This window comes from Pleurodeles waltl, chromosome 9 (genome assembly GCF_031143425.1).
Source record: "Pleurodeles waltl isolate 20211129_DDA chromosome 9, aPleWal1.hap1.20221129, whole genome shotgun sequence".
In the NCBI taxonomy this organism is placed as follows: domain Eukaryota; kingdom Metazoa; phylum Chordata; class Amphibia; order Caudata; family Salamandridae; genus Pleurodeles; species Pleurodeles waltl.
Window position 1 is genome coordinate 212,327,282 of NC_090448.1, and position 21,199 is coordinate 212,348,480.

Genomic DNA, 21,199 nt, shown 5'->3' on the forward strand with positions numbered 1-21,199 from the left:
GTGCTAGACCTATCTACGCCCACCCTTGTGTTGGTGGGATTTCCATACCTGGAAACTAATAACAGTTTGGTGTATTTGTGGCCCTCAGATTTAGTTCATATGCCTGTGTTGGAGCTCCCCTATTTCAAGTTCCCTGGTGTTAGAGGGCTTTCCCTAACCGCGGGGGACGATCAAGGGTTTAACACCCTGTCACATAGCTCCTCCTGGGGCAGGTAAGGATCACAGTTCTACCGCATTCACTAGGAAAGAACCCATTCAGGAAAGGTACTTATGGAAAGAGAAGACTCCACTCTTTCAATAGTGCCTCCCCTGTGGAAATCTTCCCTGGAAGCAAAGGTATGGCTCCGGGAGCTGCCGCTGTCGCAACTGGTATTACTATTAGCAGTGACATTTCCATATTTTCAGATTTGTTACCCCAGCATGCTCAAATCACCAACCCACTGCAGGAGCCTCTGGCTGCAGTGGCAAAGCAGTTCCAGCGCCCCACTCCCACTCTAGGTGCGAAAACAAGGCAGGGAAGTCCCTCCCTGATGAAGCAATAGGGCTTTCATGCTTCCCATGTAGACATTGAGTTCACATCCGTAGCATTACAGAGAAATATCGAAGGAAGGGATCTTCATATCTGAAAGGATACTCCAAATGTAGCTTGAACTTCAAACGTTTATTCCAAAGCGATAAAAGACACGTCCACTAGAAGAAGGAGCACAGAGAGCAACGGCCGCACAGGACCTCCGAACATCGAGCACATCAAGAACATGGAACACCCTGACATCATGCACACATGATGTCACGGTGTTATGGAACACCCTGACATCATGTGTGCATGATGTCAGGGTGTTCCATGCATCTACGATGCGATCACGATCACCACAATATCTTAGCTAGGATTTTAAAACCTTTTAAGAATTGCTAGTGCATTCTCAATCACCGTATAGCTGCCCAACTGAGGAATGACATCACCTACCCTTAAAAGTATTGTAGCCACTGCTCTGAAGACTCGTTACTGTCCCACAAAAAGTGTAGCAGATCGAGAGAGAAGTTCTGAGACTGCCCAGAGAGAGAAATGAAGTCCTGCTGAGAAGTAACGACTTTATCCTGCTTTAAGTATACTGCCCCTGCTGAGACGTGCTAAACTGTTATATTAAAAGGATGGCTCATCTTCCGACAAATTCCAGCTCTGTCCCAGTGCATGGATTCAAGCCCTGCTGACAATTGCTACTTCTGTCCTCTTGAAATAATGATAGCTCTTCAGAGAAGTGCATATTCTGTTTGATTAAAGGGATAGCAGCAGTGTTGAAAATCCAGTTCTGCCCCATTAATATGAACTAGGCTTGTTTTTTTTTTTTTTAACTTACCTTGTTTTTTTTTTTAAACTTACCTTGAGTTACCTATGCACTTAGGGACATTTTTTTACTCCTCTACATTTTACATCTGATTTATTTGAACGTATTCTCTCCTCCTTGACATTCCTTTGTTGAGGCATATATATATATATGTACTTCGTATAACTTATCAAGTACCTTCACCAGACTCCACACCAGTTGTATTGGTCTGTCCACATTACATTAGAATCCGCCCTTTGGCCTAACAAACATCACCTGAACCTTTCCAGCTGCAGGGCAGTGGAGTATTTCCAAGGACAAGTTTACTGTTACTGGCACCTTTTAAATTCCTCTCTTTACAGTGTTGCTTGCCTTTTCCCTGCTGCAATAGCTACTTTAGATTATGATCCACATCTTCACACACCGATTCACCCACCCCATTACTCCAGACGAGCTTTGCTCTTACTCACCGCTAAGAGTGATTCTATATGCTGATACCATTTCCTCCGTGATCACGTGACTAAAGTATTGCTTAATGCTGACTCTCCTTGATAACTCTAATTGCTCTCTTCCTCATTTCATTATCTATAGGGCTCTGTAATGCACTTTGATGATGTGCACCACATCTCGCTAAAAAAAGAAACGCTTTTCTCATTAGAACAAAATTGCACACCATTGTGCGTCATAAATTCCCTTAGAGAGGCGCCTTTGTTGGAAATACTTTCAGAACACCTTGTCTGAACCTGACAGACTCAAAGACTTTACTTGGACATTTTAATATTCCTGTGAGACAGGCGCTGAGGCTCTTTTGAAGACTTGCCATGTCATGGGCCTTCCCACTTGTTGGGCTGGTACTGGGAACAGCCTGGCTCAACTGAATATTTTCTGCAGTTGACGTGATGTCCTTAATCCCCTTTATAGTACCACTAACACTCTTCTTCCATCACATTGTGGAGCAAAAGAGGGAGGATGGGTAGCAAGGGTGATTAGAAGGTGTATTCCCCTAATATAGGACATTTCAATAAATATACATCAGAAATGTCCTTATCTGATTGGGTGCAGATATTGCCACTAAGTCATATCGCATGACATGATACATTGCATCATTCGTCCTACATGATCTGCATCAATCACACCTAGAGCACCAGCATCACATTGCAGCACTATTTTATGTCATCAGAAACGCCAAACTCAAGATTTCCACCTTGGGAGAATCTTAAAGCCCCAGCAAATCATTTGCATAATAAAAAAGTGACATTGAAATACGTGTTACAGACACATCTCAGTGGGCATGGCTATGAAACCATGTACGCCCTGTACAGCACGTTCCACCCAATGAATAGAGGTCTTTCTCTTGGTACTGAGTTAGTTGTGCAGAGATGATTTGACGTGTACTCGAGCCGGTCATGAGAGTGAGCTGGGGCAGGCTAGGATGCGGAAATAAACTGAATGGGATAGCACCTGCGACGTTAAGAGCAGGGGGTGGGATGGGAGTAAATAATAAACTGGAGCAGGATAGAACTGGAAGTGCAGGCTTGAACAAACAAACAAACAAGAATGGTATGAACTGCCCAGAAAAGCGTGGAACTAGACGTAACCAGCAGGAAAGAAGCTCTCAGTGATGGGCCAAAGCATGAACTGTGTGGGATGGAAGGCGGCTGAAGGTGGAGCTTAATATGGTCTTTCCTTTTCTACACAGTACCCAATGTATGCTTGTGCACCAGATCCCCAACAACATTATTCACTGAGCATGATTTTCTGTTTGTAATTTTGTATTACTTGGAACAGGAATAAAGTGCTGCAGAAGGTATATCCTATTATATTTTGTAGTTCCGGATACCTGTGTGACCATACTAAGGTCTATGTTTGTATTTAAGCCTCACTCTTCAATTTTTAACTATGCAATTTCACCAGGATTTTTTTTTTCATTGATCCTCATTTCCATTTTGGTTGGGCCTAATCCCAAGCACATGACGCAGCCACAGATAACAGATCGATGGACTTTGTCTATTCCTCCAGTTCTGTGATCTTTCCCTGAGCCAACGTGTTTACTTTATCGTCCTTTACATGATTTTCTCCCAATTCATTTACCTCTCCCGCCGCAACTCCCCCTTTGCTGGTGCTTCAAGGTCGTGCCACTATTCTTTTTAAGGTCTTATTTAGAGTTGGTAGGTCCTTTCTTGTGATATTATTTGTAAGGTCTGTTTGTGTGAGTTCAGTATCCACTATCAAGGCAACTCTGTGACTTTGAGGAATTTGTGTCCTAAAGCGGATGTGCATTATAATATGGACTAGTGAAATGAAGTATTGAGATACCCTAGGGCAGCACTTCCTGTTTTATCATTCAACTTTTGGGGATTTGATCTCAAACTGCTGATTCAGTTTCTAGTTTCCGCTTGGATGGGGAATCCAGATGCAGACAAGCAGGCCCCCTGCTGGTATTTCGAGTCTTTCTCGTTTAAGCACAGAGAATCCATTTGAGGAATATGTACATCTCTGATAATAATGTTCTATCAGTGTGTGGAGGTTGTAGTCAGACCAGTGGTGGAACTGGTGTTTTAAGATTAACACATCTATAGCAGATGTGTTTTAAAGTGGATAAGGAATAGATGAGGTGGTGCATACCTTCTGGGGGTAGTAGTGATTGCTACAGCACCAGAACCAACCATAGAACCATACTTGTAGTTTTAAAATTAGCAGTGTCCAAGTGCACATTTTGCTTATTGCTGAAGTAGGGCTTAGCGTCTTTCCTGAGGAATGGACACGATTTGTTGAACTGCTTTAGTTGTCTATTAGCGGATGCTTAGCTAAACCTAACATTGCATAACTGTTGAGCTCAACTAAACTTGAAAATTGAGGAGATTGTAGATCATTTCAACTTTATTTGTTCATTTTCAGTTGTCTCTTGGTTGTTCTTAGATTGTGAGTTGTGACCCAGTCACCCCTGCTTTATAATGTTGTAGCATAATTTTGCACTTCCCTAGCTATTTGTCAATTGAATTGGTTAAAGAATATGCACTGATTATTGTAGAACTTTTGGAAGGCAATAAGCAGAACAGTGGAGCAGACAAACTGGGCCATATTAGTGACATGTCCCCAAGTGAAATATGGTATTACCGGAGAGGCGGTTCTTTGTGCAATCACTTCTATAGTACTCAGTGCATGAGCACCAAGTTATTGCCTGTGCCATAAAAAAGCGAATTACCCTTTTTATCGGTGCATGCAAATCGGGGTTTAATGAGTTCACAAGTCTGGCCTGCGTTCGAATGCATGTGTGTGCGTGTCAGGCACACCAGATGCTCTGAACTCCACGTGTGCACATTTACGATACACTGTGCAATGTAGATGAAAAGGTATACAAAGGGCATTGTGTCAGGCATGCCAAAGCTATTAGAAAACAAAGAGGTTTCTTCCTCAGTTTTAGGTGGAAAGATTGTACATATTTTACTGTACGAGCTGCCAGTCTGCTTTAATTTTCCTTGCAATCCTTGAATGGAAAGCCTGCAGCCTCCCTCGTTTTGTGGGACCCTCCAATGCATCTTCGTCTCCAGAGGACTATGCCACAGTCCAAAAGGACTCTGTTCCTTGGGGGCCTGTGACAGTTATTGATCCCTTACTCTTTCCAAAACACAAGAACTTCAGCACCAACGTTGTACTCAAAGCCATGAAGCCATGATGGTAGCTCCACAGCCACCAGTCATCGCTCTATTTGAGGTGAAGAGAGGAATGTTGAATTCCATACACGTGATTAGGCCAATGCAACCCCCATCCTTTCACTTGGTTCTCCTGTAGGTATCAGAGGATCAGTGCAGGGCCCAACCAGTTGAATGGCCCGGTAGAGCCATGCCCACATGATAGCGCCTTCAACAGTGTGCTGCCATTTGTGGCCATAGTAGCTGGGGTCTCATTTACCTATGATTCACCGGATTGGTGAGTTCTCGCCTCATTCCCAAGAAACATCCAGGTGAGTGCAGGACAAAATATGTTTCTGTCCATGAAATTTTAGGAGGGGGTACGTTTCTCTCTAAGTACTTGCCATTTTTACCCCATTTTTGCTGGTCCACAATGCACTCTAAAATGTGTAAGGAAATGTCTTGACTCAGTAAGAAAAAACATTTTGTACCTTGACTTCTAAGGGTGTTAGATACTGTTCATAAAAAAATGCTCTTGGGGTATTAAAATACTCAGCAGTATTAAAACTAGTGTAGAGATATGTCTTGTAATTTCTGTGAATACCCTTGCTTCCCGAACTCGGTAACCTTTGTGAGATATGTTCTGAGATGGGGTGCAGATGAATCCAAGACGTTTAGCAGCACTCGTATATTTTGGATGACACATGAGGGGGTTTAACTGTTGAATGGAGTCCTCATCCAGGGTATGTACCCGGGAAAGCAGGGTTGCTGGGCCACAACCAACCATGATGTTCGGTGCCATTTGCCTCTGGTGTTGTGAAGTCCCACATGCTATGGCTGTGCAAACTGGACCCAGTACATCCTTTCTGCCCTTGACTTTTAGGATACTGAGGTCGAGCAGTGAAAGGCTTCTCAAGTAGCAAGGGAAGCAGTAACTCAGAACTCAAACAGCATACACAATAATTCATTTTCCAGCCCAGCGCTTTCCTCTTAATAAAAGTACTTTCATCTCACCAAAATAGGATATTTCACACAAGAAACATTAATCAATACAACGGTACGTACTGAGGGTGCTATTGGGGGAACTACACATAATCAATAGAAAAGATTAAAGCTCAGATGTTGCTCACTAAGGGTTCAGATAAGCAGTTCCCCTGGTTTCTGTGACCCGTGGGTCAGGCCATAGTTATTTCACTAGACAGTTCTCTTTAAATGGGTTTATTGTTAAAGCACCACATATATCTGTCTTAAAGCTCATAGTCAATTTTCAGTTCATGTGATGCTTTTACGTGACATATCTTGAGCTTGTTAGTCTTAGCGCAAGCATACGGCCACAGATGAGCTGATGCACACGTGAGTGTGTTGTCACAACCAGGTGGTCTGCCACTCGTCCCTGGGGATTTTAATCCCATTGTCATGGCCAAGAACCAAATTGGGGTGGTTCCTCTTCATATTTCAGTTTCTTTCTACAGTGGAGACCGTGTTTGTAAAAGTTGATGGCTCTCATAGCAGGTATTGATAACGTTGACGACGTTGACTTCAGGAAGGGTTACCTACTAAAACATAAGAGCAACAACACGTGAAACTCTTGCCCCGGGCTGTCATCAAGTTTTTTGAAGTAGCACTCAGGATGTTAAAAGGAGCAGGCCCATCCTAGAAGCTTCCTCCCCTCTATTAACGGACTGTGTTCACTCACCCCATCCCTCCCACCAGTACACCAAATGGCAGTTCTCAGGTCATCAGCAATCCCCTTCTAAGAGGTCACCATCGAATTACAAAAAGTAGCCCTGCCTCCATCCTCTCACACTGCAGTGTCTCAGGTTAAACGACCCAGCTCAGGAATGTAGACAATTCACTTCCACTGGCTGAGGGATATGCATCACAACCTTTATTGTGTGCAGTGTAAAAGAAGGAGCAATTCGGAGTGGATCCTGCATGTCTCAACAATCTCAGGCCCAAATGCATGCTGTGTTCTGCTATCATGCATGCTTTCCGCATAATGATCACACAATGTCAATGCAAGGGTCTGGGTGCTTTATACAAGTGGGTACAGTATGTACCATACCCCCTCTAAATCAGAGAGAAACATCTGTTCAGTGCTAGGATTATAAGAACGATAAACTGCCACCACTGCTTAATGTCAAGAAACCAGGACATAGCCAGCAGTCCGTTGGTTCACCCCGGGGTCTTAGAACCAGACTGTGGACCTCAAGATCATAGAACATACCTATGCCTCAACAAGCATGCTTGTCCACACAAATCAGATACCAGGGCCTTATTGCAGAAAGTGCCCTTGGAGCTCGATGGGGCTGTGCACTTCTTGTGTGCCCCCCAGGGCACTTTGGTTTTACAGAAGGGGCCTCAGAGGCTTGTGCAGCCCTTTCTGTAATACTGATAGCTGGTGCACCCAAAGCACAAGTTCTATCTTTAGAGAGCATTCCTTAATTTGCATGGGGCATGGCCCCATGCTGATGTGGGAATCATTTTGCCTCTGTGTCACATTACATACAGTGGCACAGAGACAGATGTCCTCAGGGGGCGTGGTGAAAGTGCACCCCAAAAAGGTGGCACACCGTCAATGCACCCCCCTGCGAGCAGTCCTCTTGAGGGATGAAAAGAGGATCCCATGGACCCACTAGAACCCCTTTTGAAAAAAAGTTATTTTGAACACTACTTACTGGATATATCTTAGCATATTCTGACTCGAACATCATGTTAGAACCAGCTAAAAAAGAACTTTTCAGATTCTCTGATTCTTGTGGGAAGAAAAGGGGTCCCCTCTGATGACTCACATAAAGAGTATATATATTGCCTTCACCCGGAACGTAAGGTGAGAAGTGCAAGATTTGTCACACCTTTTCTCAAAAATCTTTGATGGATATGGTAGACTAATAGTTTGGCTCCAAAAATTGAAGACTGCCCTTTCTCTGAAAATGATAGTGATGAGCCTTCCAATAATGTAGCATCTCACAAAAGGGAGAAATCTACTGAAAAAGTGTCTTCAGAACCACCCTCTAAGGCTGGAAAAAAATCTCATCACACCTCCTCTGGACACTTTGAAAGGCATGAGGACAGTTCATCTTCCTCAAAAAAGGAAAATATTGCCTCAGAAAAGGTTCATTAAGAACCAAATGCTCCTTCTCTCAAAGAACCTCATCCAAAAAGAGCCTCAAAATCCCTACCACCAGTGACCAAAACCCTGACTAACGCTGCAAGTTCAAAATTTGTAATCTTGTCGACGACACCCATGTCAACGACAGTGTTGATGGCTTCAATGATGAGCTCAACTTCGACGTTTACCACTGCAGCAACACCTATGATAGTCTTCGTGCGCACTGTCTTCGACGATCATAACAGCAGAAATATTCAAACGTATGTCGACGACCTAGTCAGCTAGTCTGACGATGACAGAGAGCACATCGTAAAAAAAAAAAACACCTACGAAAAAACTACCATTAATGGCGCTACTGTCAATGAGAGAACCGCCGACGAGCCAACAACTGTTGATGAGAGTACCTTCGAGTATCGTCAACAACTGAACAGTCGACAGTGAAACTGCCAACGAATGAACCCTCGACGAGGGACCAGTCGACGAAAGAACAGTTGATGGCGGAACCTTCGACGACAAGACCAACTTTCAAGACAGTATTCCTCCCACTGTCTTTATTCCCTGTTAGAGATAAACTCACTGCAGAGACAATTCTACCAGTCCACACATCACGAAGCAAAGTGTTACTCTACCCACCGGCACACCTTTTAGATGATGACGACTCGGATGACGACAGCCCATTCGGAGTCGCTCATGGTCCATCCCAACTGCACATGAAATTCCAGGAATATGATAAGGAGCAGGAGGGGCAGTATCAGGAGTAGCTTTATTATACTACTGGAGAACCGTTGGAACAATATCAGGAGGAGGATTCAGTTCATGATCTTCAAGACCAACAAGAACTAGCCATTCAAATGCCTCTATCTCTACTGAGCAATCTACAAAATATGTACCAAGACTATTACTGTAGGTTTCAAGAGTCTACACCCTAAGCTCCAGCACCTCATACACCAGTGTCATCTCCTCAGATTCGCAATCTTCATGCAATGTAACTATTCACTACTCCTCTTTCAATTTTGGCTACTACTCTAGCTCAGCCCCCAGCTGATACTGTGCATTCCACGGATGATGCCAGAGAGGAAGGGGAAATAAGAGACAATACTTCAGTTCCCAATGAGTAGGATGATTATCTCATCCCAACACCATCTGCTCCAGCTCCACCACCAGTAGATTCCCCGCCAGAAGATATCAGCAGCTTCCACGTCGTGATGGAAAGGGCAACAAAAAGATTTGAACTTCCACTTCTGACTAAACAGGCAGACTGTTTCCTTCACGACTTTAAGGAGCCCACCAAAATATCTGTTCAGGCTATACCTACTATTGACTTTAATTGAGAAGAAGGCCTCAAAGCCATGAAAAATCCAGTTACAGTTTCAACAGTCATCTCCGGGTTCGATAAAAAAAAAAAAAGAAAGTACAAGGCGCCAGTTGATTCCCCAACATCCTTGATTGGTCAACCAAAGGAAGATTCATTTGTAACCTAAGCCCAACATTGCTCTAAAAACCCATCCACTCCAGATACCACTCCTCCGGACGGGGATGGTTGTAGGTTGGACAACACCAGCAAGCGCTTTTCTTCCATGGCAACCACAATGGTTAGGGCGGCAAATTCCCTAGCACTATTAGGCTGTTACGACTGCCAAATGTGTTCATTTATTTCCACATATATTGACCTGTTGCAAGAAGAAGCCAAGATGGAAGCCTGAAAAATTCTGCAGGAGGGAGAAAGGATGTCAGTTGAAATCATAGACTATGCCGTTGATATCTCCTCCACGGGATTCAGGCAGTTGGCAGGTGCAGTTGTCCTCCGAAGACAGGGATGGCTAAAGGCTACCTCCTTCCAACCAGAGATTCAAAGCAAGTTATTAGACATGCCTTATGACAGCAAATCACTGTTAGGTAAGCATGTGGATGATGCACTCCAGTCGATCAAGGCTGACCCCAATACAGCCAAGTCTCTGGGTACTCGTCAATACAGAAAGCAGCCCTTTTGGGGAGCAAGGTGCCTATTCTTTTTGAGTAGATTATAAACCCTACATACAACAATATCAGCCAGTCCAGAGTCAGTACCGTCCACATTGTCACAACACCACCACCAATACAGACAGCCATCAGCGGCAGTATATAAACACACAGCCAGAGGATAGTTATTTTCCTGAGGTAGAGAATTGACCAGGAAGCAGGGACCTCTACAAGGTGCGAGCTACCCCTTCCCCCCCACAAATCACCAACTCAGATTGGTGGTCGAATTTCACATTATCTTCAACAATGGTCTCATATAACATCCGACCGGTGGGTGGCCAATGTCATTACTCTGTGACACACCCTGAGTTCATCAAAGTACCACCAAATACTCCACCAAAACTAGCACCACCTCCCCACCTAAAAGAACTCCTGATACAAACATCAACCATGCTACAAAAAGGAGCAATAGAGGTAAGACCAATGACTCTGAGGGGAATCTGTTTCTGTTCTTGCTTCTTACTTATTTGGAAAATATCAGGAGATTGGCGCCCCATCTTGGATCTTCGGAAGCTGAACAAGTATTTGAATAAACAATCTTTCCATATAGTTACAGTTCAGGATGTACTACACGTTCTCAACCAGGGGAATCACATGACAGCCCTAGACCTCCAGGATGCGTACTTCCATGTCCCAGTCCACGAAGCACCAACATTTTTTTGTTTCCAGCTACCCAGCACCCACTACCAATTCTGAGTATTACAATTCAGCGTAAAGTTCGCACCACGCATTTTCACCAAAGTGTCCGCTCCAGTGGCAGCCTATTTCAGACACAGGGGAGTTCAGGTGTTTCCATACCTGGGCGACTGGCTCCTAAAGGCACACATGTCTCAACGAGCAGCAAAGGACACAGTAACCTGCCTCTCATTATTCGACAGTCTGGGTCTCATTGTCAACTACCAAAAATCTAATCTGACTCCTGCAGCAACTTTAACATTCTTGGGAGCAATGCTGGATACTGTCCACAACAAAGCTTTCCCATTGCAGGACAGACAGACAAAAATCCAGCAATTAGCGAAAAAATTGGCCACAAAGTCTGTTTTGGTATGGATATACAAATCACTCCACGGGTAGCTCTCCTTTTGCATTGCTCTCATTCCGAATTGTCTTCTGCAGATGCGACCCCTTCAACTAGAGCTGGACAACCAATGACTACAAAAGCTGGGATCTTTCGACTACATAATTCGGAGAGCTCCAAAAATGAAGCAAGCCATGCTTTGATGGACACAAAGATCATACCTATCTAAAGGTCTATGATTTCTAACACAAATTCCAGAATACGTCATAGCAACGGATGCATCCCTGAAAGGATGGGGCACTCATCTATAGAACCTTATTATCAACAGCAAATGGGATTATCAACACACGAAAATGCACATAAACCTGCTAGAACTGATACCCATTGCCTTGGCATGAAACACATTTCTCCCCAAGATAGCACAGTCATCAATGCTCATTCGCATGTTCGCAAGCAGGGAGGCACACGCTCACCAGCGCTCACTTATCAAGTTTAAGAAATATGGAACTGGGCTCTTCAACATCAAATAACGCTCGGAGCAGAAAATGTATGGGGAGTATCCACTATACTTGAAGAATCATTAAGCAGGACCAGTACCATCTGTCACAAATGGGAGCTCAATCAACAGATTCTGATCAAACCACTCCATTGTTGGGGCATGCCAAACTTAGACCTCTTTGCAACAAAGGGGAACAGAAAATGCTAATTATTTGCAAGTCGGCATCCAGAAGTTGGGTCGTGGGGGACTGCATTTTCAATGAGATGACCAGAGGTCTATGCTTACACTTTTCCCAGTTCCCATTGATCCCAAAGTTCCTGAACAAGATGAAGAGAGAGCCTTGCCGAATTCTCTTCATTGCTCGCAGATGGCCCAAACAGTTTTGGTTCACAGAGCTCCTGTTGGAACAGTCCCATGTTCAGATGAGACCAATAGGATCACTGCTAACGATGAACAAAGACCAGGTTTGTCACCCCAACCGGACATCGCTACACTTGTCCCCCTGGATCCTGAGTTCAATGAGTTTGCCCTGTTAGATATTCTGTTGAACTGTAGGGAAATACTTGCAAAAGCAAGGGCAGAAACTACTAACAGAACATATAAACTCAGAAGAAAATGTTTCTGCATCTGGTGTATAAAATCCAAAGTTCATCCTTTCACATCTTCTCCGGAACAAATTCTCCCATATCTGATCCATTTGGCAAGATCCAGATTAACAGATTCATCCATCAGAATTAACTTAGCTGCAATCTCCAGATTCAGACGATCTGACAACACACCTTTGTTATGGTCTATTAGAATTATAAAACAATTCCTCAAAGGCCTATTCTGAGCTTTTTCTCCAGTAAGAAGGCCTCCTCTATCGTGGCTCCTTACTGTTGTGCTAGGGTAGCTTATGAAAGCCCCATTTGAGCCCCTTCACAAAGCTTATTTAAAATCTCCAGTTCTGGTGAAGAAAATTAGTAATGTACCTGTAACTGTAGTTCTCCAAAATTGGTATGTTTCATAGATTCACATGCAACCCACCCTCCTTCCCTTGGAGGCTCACCCTTATAATTCAGCATTGTTCTATTACACCTGTGCTAGAAAACCAGAGGGATTGTTTCTTGAGCCTTTCTTGGGAGTGTGCTAGAGGGTGTTGTTGTCTGATTGGGAAAAGGTTTGCAGTTTGGTCCTTTTTTGTGAGGAACATAGGCTATTAAACCAGTGGTTCATTGCCATTATGGCCTATAATAATTATACAAATTGCTTTACTATGGTATTGTGGGACTCCCACTTTGACAGCGGGTAATGATGTGAATATATGAAAGATACCAATACTGGAAAACTACAGTTACATATAAGTAACTAATTTTCTTACCAGTCCTGATCTGGGTGAAAGTTGCTTAATTTCCTTTGCAGCAATTACTCAAAATGGCAAAACAAAATTCAAATTATGTGTTAAAACACAGATTGAAGATCTGGCATTTTGCATTATGTTTTAGCACAAAACACAACCTTGCGTCCATTTTGGAAGAAAGTGTGCATCGTGTGCTAAAATAGTGCAATATCTCATGTGACACAAACAGCAGCAGATAGCTCATGTTGTTCGTGTGCTCCTGCTAAATCTTTTAACCCAACTATAAAATGAGGTGCAAGACGTGGCGTAGTGGCAAAAAACGTGGGCATTTTGCAGTGTATCACGAAATTCCACAAATTATGGCAGAATTTGCTGATTTAAATTAATTTTCACCCTGGCTTTGTGTAGACGTAGTTCTACACATCCACTTTAGCATTTTTCAACTACAGTTTTTCATTTTAATAGGATCCAAATGCCAATGTTAAAGACTTGTTTGTGCCAGTATACGTGAACAGTAGAAACATAGGTCTTTTGGTGCCTATTTGTTATTGTAACAGTACAGCTTCTTTTTCGGAGTATTTTTCTCATTTCACAGTAATTTTCTTCCAACATCAGTATTTGCCTAAGACAGACTTTCTCAAGTTAAATGCGAATTGTATTGGCATAAAAGTTTCGAGACACTAAAATGGCTGTCCAATCTCATCGAATCATGGTCCGGTGCATTACTTAAATGATATAAAAAAGTTACACCTGGTCAGAAAATATGACAGCTGGCAGCAGTGCTGTGATATGCACCAAGTGTCATTGGGATACACAGTAAACCCTTCAGCAGGTTATACTGTCAGCCATTGTCTCATTCTTTGCGGAGGACGGGCAGTTATGCGGGCACAACAAAGACTGCTGCTGTACAGTATGTATCCTAACACGCAAGTGGTGCAAGGTTTCTAAAAGTGCTAGAAGAGTAAGCTATTGGCTAAGACTGCGAGAGTATGGCAGTATATTTCTTTTCTTTACTGATTCCTAAACCCATTACCAATAGTACATATTCCAGCTCGGTGCTTCTTAATAAATCTCTATTCATATGTTTGAAATGGTCTATTACGGATTTTCGCTATGGATGTTGCGTACGTGGATTTTATTGGCTGCTGCGGCATTCTCGTTAGTCGTAACCTTGTGTAGGTGAATGTGACCTCAATTAATAAATACGTTTTTGGAACCATTAAATAAATAGGTAGTTCATCCCGACTTGATTTTTTCTTAGAATGTATCAAAATACTTCCTTTCAGACAATATTAATTCAAAATGGCTGACAGGTAGCGTGCCAAGTGTTGTCTATTCTGTAATATTGCTGTTTTAATGTTTTGGGACAGTCTCTTCTACTAAACCTACTCCTAACGAGGTCAAAGTGAGCAACAGCAATGTGACCAAGGCCAGACTGGCCACTCATGCACTCTAGCTTTTGCCCGGTGGGCTGCAGGCATGGGGGATGGGGCTGTTTTAAGAGCTGGCTCTGCTGCCTTGATCCAACCATGCTCAAATGATCCTATTTCAGTTGTGGCTTCATGCAATTTGCGACTGACTTGAACTTTTTTTGTGGGGGGTGATTTTGGTTTCCACTCCTGCCATTATTGTGACTTCATTGACTTTACTTGCACCGTGAAGCTTTGCAGTAGGGTGTTAAATGTGTTTTTTATTTAAATGAGTGTGTGCTATAACCTTAGCGATCTCTGTTAAGCATAACAATCCTGTTTATAGAAACTCATCTTTTTAAACTGAACGATTTGATTGGAAATTTCTTGTGCTATTCTGGAGGTGTTTTTTTTGGATTATCCTGTGGTGACTGCCTGCTGGATACGCTTGCCACCGCTGGCATGTAGCGTCATCATGGTCATGTTTGTTCTTTCTTCTAGGTTATTTGCTGGAGTTGTCCCCCGAATGACCGCGATCAGTCTTGGAGGTTTCATCTTTCTGGGCGTTTATGACAAAGCTTGCAAAGTCCTTCTCCAGTTTTCTCTACCGATATCTTCATCTTCGTGAACTGCGCTGAAGCCCCAGCAGTAGATACCAACAAATGTTGCAGGACTTGCCATGGACATTCACTGATGACATCACGATGATGATTCTTTTAAATCTTTTCAAGATTTCTGTTTGGTTCTTCGAATGCACAACAGTTTTTACAGTGCTGACTCACAATACAGTCCAGTTCCACTAGTTCAGTGGACAACTCACTAAGTATTGAAGCCAAGTCAGGGACATGCCATGGAAACAGGTTGTTTTGGATCTTATCTATAATAATTGGCAGCTTTTACTTCAGCAGTGGTTTTACAGTGTACTGATTAAACTGGTTCTTGTGCGTTGATATCACTTAGTGTGCTTTACGTGCAATGTGTATTTTATTTAAAATATGCTATAAAAGGATAAATAACGAGTTAGAAGGGAAACCCAGACAAGATATTGGCACATGTATTGTTTTCCCCAAACTAAATACAGAAGATAAAGGGTTAAAATGCTGCAGAAATGTGAAGACTAAAGGTTAAAATGACTATAACTACATTACAAATCACCAGTCCAGGAAGCTGTTGTGATTTTGCAACAAATGGACAGTGGGCAAGATTAAACGTAACAGTGCTGGCATGAGTGTCGTTTAAAGAAGCAGTTTAAAGAAATGCATCTGTTAACATAAGGGTTTTATCTTTATTTTCGTTTTTTATTCAAATTAGTTTTTTTTCGATATAAACGCTGTTGTTAAATGACCTTTTGTTGAAAGCTCAGCTGCCAAAAAGGGGAAGCTGGTTGAAATATGTTTCTGCAAGGTAGCTACACTGTCTCTCCTCCTTGTCTCAAGACTTCATCTCTGCACCATTCTGCACAACTGCCCCAGGCTGTGCTATAATCACAGTGAGACAACAGAGGGTCAAGAGCGGGGAATCCATAGCAGTCCACAACAAGCTCCCACATGAAGAGTGTCCACAGCAGTTAACGTTTCGACAGCGGCAGATATTATAGATGGCCTTATGTATTGAAATGCACATGAAGGAGAGAGAAAAGAGAGGTTCTTGTTCCCTGTCTTAGTTATTAAAAGCCACAGATTCCCTTATTCTCTCTTCAACTCAATTAGGTCAACACTACACTGGACCTCTATTCGATATTTCGGTAATGGTTTTCACTAAGCCCACTCAGTCTTTCATACAGATATCAACATGTAGTGCAGAATCGAACTTGCACACATATGTTTATTCATTAGTACAAAGCCATGGTATCTGTGATGGCATTGAGAAGCTCGCAAAGGTCACATTTTAACTCATCACTTCATGAGGTCAGACCTTGCACCTTCCAGTAGACTGGAGGTAAGTAACCAAAGATGTGAGATGGTTGACTGCTGGAAGAGGATGTGGGCTAGGTGATGTGTTATAGCACTGGACTTCTAGTGCTTCCCATTGACAAAGGCAACATCTGCAGACTTTCTGAAGTTGCTATTACGCAACTAGTGCATCTGCATTCTCAAAATCCATTCCCTAATCCCACATAGACTTCTGGCTGTTCTTTGTCTGGACTATTTTCTTCACTGCAAAAATGCTTAACTTGCAACACCCCTTTGCCACCAGCATGAGTGTTCATTGTTGTTCAAAGGAATTCTACATCATTGAGTTAGAGCTCAGCGAGGCCAGGAAAAATGAGTATTAGTAGTGAAGAAAATTGCTTGTTTTGCTAAAGGCTTTTTTAATTGTAATTTTTGCTTTGGGCATTCGGAAGGTACAATACATCATCAGCATCTGGAAACACAGCCAGAAAAATCCATGACAAGTAGGCATATGTTTTCACATTCTAAAATATTGACTGTTCAGAATGCATCCCTTGGATTGGTTAATCAATGGGTGGCATCACAGTTTGGAAATCTATGATCTTTAAAAAACAGAAAGCTTGGAAGTTGGGACGGTGACTAGAGGTTTATTCCATGAACAGAGGGGTCTCTCTTATATTTGACTTTTCATATGATCCGAGTGTAACTAGAACCAACTTTGTGAAAGAATTGCTGGACAAGGATGAATAATTGTAATTTGGCATTCTCAAAATTAATTGAAAAATTGTCGATTGTATGTTCACAGTACCTATGTTCCTAGAGTTATTGTATATGTTTACGAACAAGCCATATCCCAAAAAGAGTTTAGTGTTGGGTGGCTTGCAAAAAAAAGCTGGAATCATTTCTGTGTACAAGGAAAACTCCCGGAGCTTGCTTGTGTTTAGGGAGCGGGGAGGGTGGGTGGTGTGGGGGAACAAAGTTTTGTGGGGGGGGAACAAGGGAGTTTGATGCTCAAAACGGATTAGGTTAGTGGTTGTGAAGAGGTAACAATTACTCGTTGTTGGAAGCAGCACCTGGTGTAGTGGCTTATGGATGGTCGGATATAGCTTTGGAAAGTGTGACAGTAGGAATAGTTGGAGAGATGATGTTTAAAGCCCTTTTGCGAGAAGGTAGAGTCTGTCCGGTATTCCAAGGCCCACTACTGCACCACTGTGTATCATAAGTTTGCAAAAAATAGGTTACCAGTGGGTCTGGACATTCCAATTACTAAATTGTAGTACTGGTCCCCCACAGCTAAATGCTGAATCACTGACGTGCTTCACTGACATAGGAGTTGAGAGGTTCACACATTTCTTTAAGAGTTCTTTAAGAGTGGTAGTTGTGTGTCACCTACGTTGCAAAAGCAGAATAGCTGGGATTCTGGATACATAGTAAGGTATGTGCAGGTAAACACTTGCCTGCAGAAGGTAATGAGCCAATTAGAGGAGTCTACAACTTAGTGAGACTCTAGAAAGGACTTAAAACAGGAGGCAAAGTACTTCCTGCTTTCATGGACTGTTCCAGGATAAAATAATGTAGCTCAGCGTGTGAGCAGGCTGTAAAAGGGAGAACTTCGAGCATAGGCAAAAGGGTGCTAGGGTGCCATTTATTTAAATGGATCTGTTAATTGACAATATAAACTCGGTGAGTTAAAATCCTTGCATAGCACCTATACATCATGAAGAGCACATTGTATTGACAAATGCATTAGTAAACATATGAAGGTTCATACAGATCACCATGATACCTGCTAAATGGCAACTCGCAATTGAAAGGATGAGGATTGATGAACATGTAAATAAATAGTGGTTTGGTGATTGAATAAAAAGTGACAAAATTGAGAGTCATATGTCTTGAGGCACTGGAATGAAAGGCGGGTCATCTAACATTATATTTAGCACATGTATATGGATTGTGAACTGTATAAACACAGACACTCCTAATTCTGGAGATACACATCAGAGGTCTAAACTCTGATTTTAAAAGTATGACAACAAATATGCAACTGGATGAGTAGAGGTTTACCATAAATCTGCATCAGTGAAACTTGGGAGCAATCGGGTGTCTAGATAATTGAATTTATCAATAATTACTAAACGGTAATGAATTGAAAATTGTGTTCAGTCTATGATTTTTTTTGTTTTGCTGCACACATGGAACAAACAAAATAAAGCCTAAAACAATTTTAATAATTAAAAAAAAAATTAGCAGGGCAGTCAGAGTTTGAAAACTATGCCTTTTAAGAAGTTTACCATATGCAGACTGCAGTAGGCCATTGCAATACTCCAATTTCGCGGAGATGGATGGTGATGGTACGGAAGTCTGATGAAGGCTCATTGCTGACTCATAAACTTTCCATTTTCTTGGTATTTTGGACGCTCGATTGAGGAAGTTGGAATTATTGCAGTTCTCTTCCAAACTTCAGAGAGGTTTTGGCGATCGGATCTTTATAATTGTTGTCATTACCCAGTTCTAGGTTGAATTTAAGCTTGTGGACTGTAAATAGAGTTTTTCCAAACTATTACCCTGGAGGCCAATGTAGTCCTGTGTGCTGTCTGCCTCCATGTAGTAACCTACATCGGAGATGCAGAGAACTGAGGCGGGTACAGATAAATGTTTAAAAGAGCCTGGAAAAGAATGGATCCTTGATTGGCTCTACATATTACAGCGCAGAAGAATCGGATAAATTGTTGAATATTAATGAATAGCTTTTTTTGGCAGGGTTTCTCATAGAGGTCAAAGACTGTGCCTGTGTACTGCAGTTGGTGTAGTAGATTGTTGTGGTGCAGTGTATCAACTGATGCTGATCAACCAAGAATGACAAGAAGCTTTTGAGGCACAGAAAAAAGATTGGTTTTAATGTGCTTATTATTAGAAGGTAAATATAAATGCATTACTGCACATGCTATATGTGGGGTCCACACACTGCTATACCCTGGTATGGCATGGCCTGCCTAGAGTCAAGATGGCCCCATGAGCTCCCTTTTCCGGTGAACAGGGGCTCTGCTCCTTCTTTTTCCCTGGCATGGGTCGTGTTCCCAGATTGCCACCTGGATGGGGTGTGGGGTGGGTGGATGGGTGGGAATGGGGGGAAGCTGACAGTGACCTGCCCTGGGCTGGTTGTTGGTGGCTCAGTGGGGGGAGCCTAGTGCCAGCTGTTTGGATGCGGACCCAGTGGGGACGGAGCAGTGGCCCACAGCACGGTGCACAAAAATGCCAGCCGATACTTGATTAGAGCAGCTCATGACTACCGGAGGTAGATATTCAGCTTGATGGCATCTTGAGATTATTTGTGACTCCTTCAGTGGCACCGGGAATCTGCAAGGCGGTCTACCTGTGTTGTGGTGAGGCCTGAATACTGTCCATGCTGTCACCCTGCCAAAATGGTGGCCGCAGTGTGAAGGCTGAAACTGCCCGCGGCTGCATCTCTGAACTACATGCAGCTGATCTGACGTTGAAACTGACCTAGTAGGATGTTGGAGTGTGTGGTGGCTGCCTGGGGCTGCGGATGCCCAGAGAATTGCTGATGATGGAAGTTACTGGTGATCCTGAGGAGCCACTAGCGGGGTATGCCTTGGCTTGATGGTGATCTGTGGTTCTGCCAGATCAGAGGCATTTGCTTCAGATCACCTGCACTTGTTTAATTTCCCCTGCTGTGGGACAGCCGAGATGTGTTCAATGTGCCTCTGAGCATAAGGGGTGTGCGAAGGACCTCTACATTGGGGCCTTGAGGCACGAAAAACAGCATTGGCATATGATCGCTGTGGGGATGGAACAGTCACTGTGCTTGTACTGTATGTTATTAGACTGGGCAGCGCCTTTCCAGTTTTATGAATCATGGTGAAAACCACATGCTAAAGACAGTATAAACTGCAGTTTGAGGGGCATAAGGCACACAAGCAGATGGAGGCTGATGACCTCACTTTGGAGAAGAACCTTGACTTTGACTCATTGGAGGTCAAACAACCACTGCAAAGTCTGCAGTGAAGCTTCACTACCATTGACCATAAAATACACAAGTTGAATTTAATTTTAGGATGGACACCATTGCTGCCAAGCCTAGAGAAGCATGACAGGCACCTTAAGGAAGTGGAGCATCGTATCTCTGCTGTAGAAGATTCACAGCAGATAAAGAGAAGCTGCATCAGTTAGGTCAAATATTGAAAGCGGTCAAGGCAAAGAATGAGGATCCTGAGGCTAGATCAAGACGCAATAATCTGTGTATCCGGGGGAATAACAGAATCAACCAACAAAGGGAAGATGGAGACTTTTTTGGAAACCCTGCTCACCACTCTCTTTGGAGCGGATGCAAGCCATTAGCAATGTTTGAGGGCTGACATGAGTCAGGGGAGGGGACGCTGTGGGGTATCAATACGGCAATGTTTGTGACTGCATTTGTAAGTTGGTGCTGGCGATTGGGTGGGGGGGGGAGTATCCAGCTCCATGCAAGCTGCACTACTGATGATAGCGCATTGTCATTATTTCTCGCTTTATGACCAACCTCAGCCAACCGTAAACAGCTGGGGCAAACATTCTCCATCCTTACCTGGAATGTGCAAGGTTTTAGTAATCGTAAAAAACATAGACAAATTGCCTCCTTTTTGCAGAGACATGATATTGATATAGTTCTCTTACAAGAAACACACCTGTTGCCTGGCCGGGCCCATAACTCACTTCCTAAATGGGCGACGTTGAGCTACATGGCCTCCTGCTCCTCTCATACCAGAGGGGTTGCTATTCTTATTAAGCGGGGCACCCTGTTTCGGCCACTTCACACAGTAGCAACCCCCAAGAGGAGATTTCTAATTTTGCGTGGGGTGCTGTCAATGCAGCCGGTGATTCTTGTGAACACTTGTGGTCCTACTTCTAACAGTCCGGAATTCTACCAACAGTTATGGGCTTTGGTCCAGAGGGAGTT

The 21,199-nt window shown here is 43.1% G+C and overlaps 1 protein-coding gene across 2 annotated transcripts in view; it reads left to right on the forward strand.

Annotated features, from left to right (window-relative positions):
- Positions 1-18,122, forward strand: part of SLC25A26 (solute carrier family 25 member 26) — an 875,825-nt gene extending 857,703 nt beyond the window's left edge. The window contains exon 10 of one of the 2 annotated variants that reach the window (XM_069206568.1): positions 14,852-18,122. In XM_069206568.1, the coding sequence (XP_069062669.1) occupies positions 14,852-14,978 (127 nt within the window). In that variant the 3' untranslated portion in view covers positions 14,979-18,122. The remainder of the gene's footprint in view (positions 1-14,851) is intronic. The other variant, XM_069206569.1, reaches the window with a different exon arrangement.
- The last annotated feature ends 3,077 nt before the right edge of the window (positions 18,123-21,199 follow it).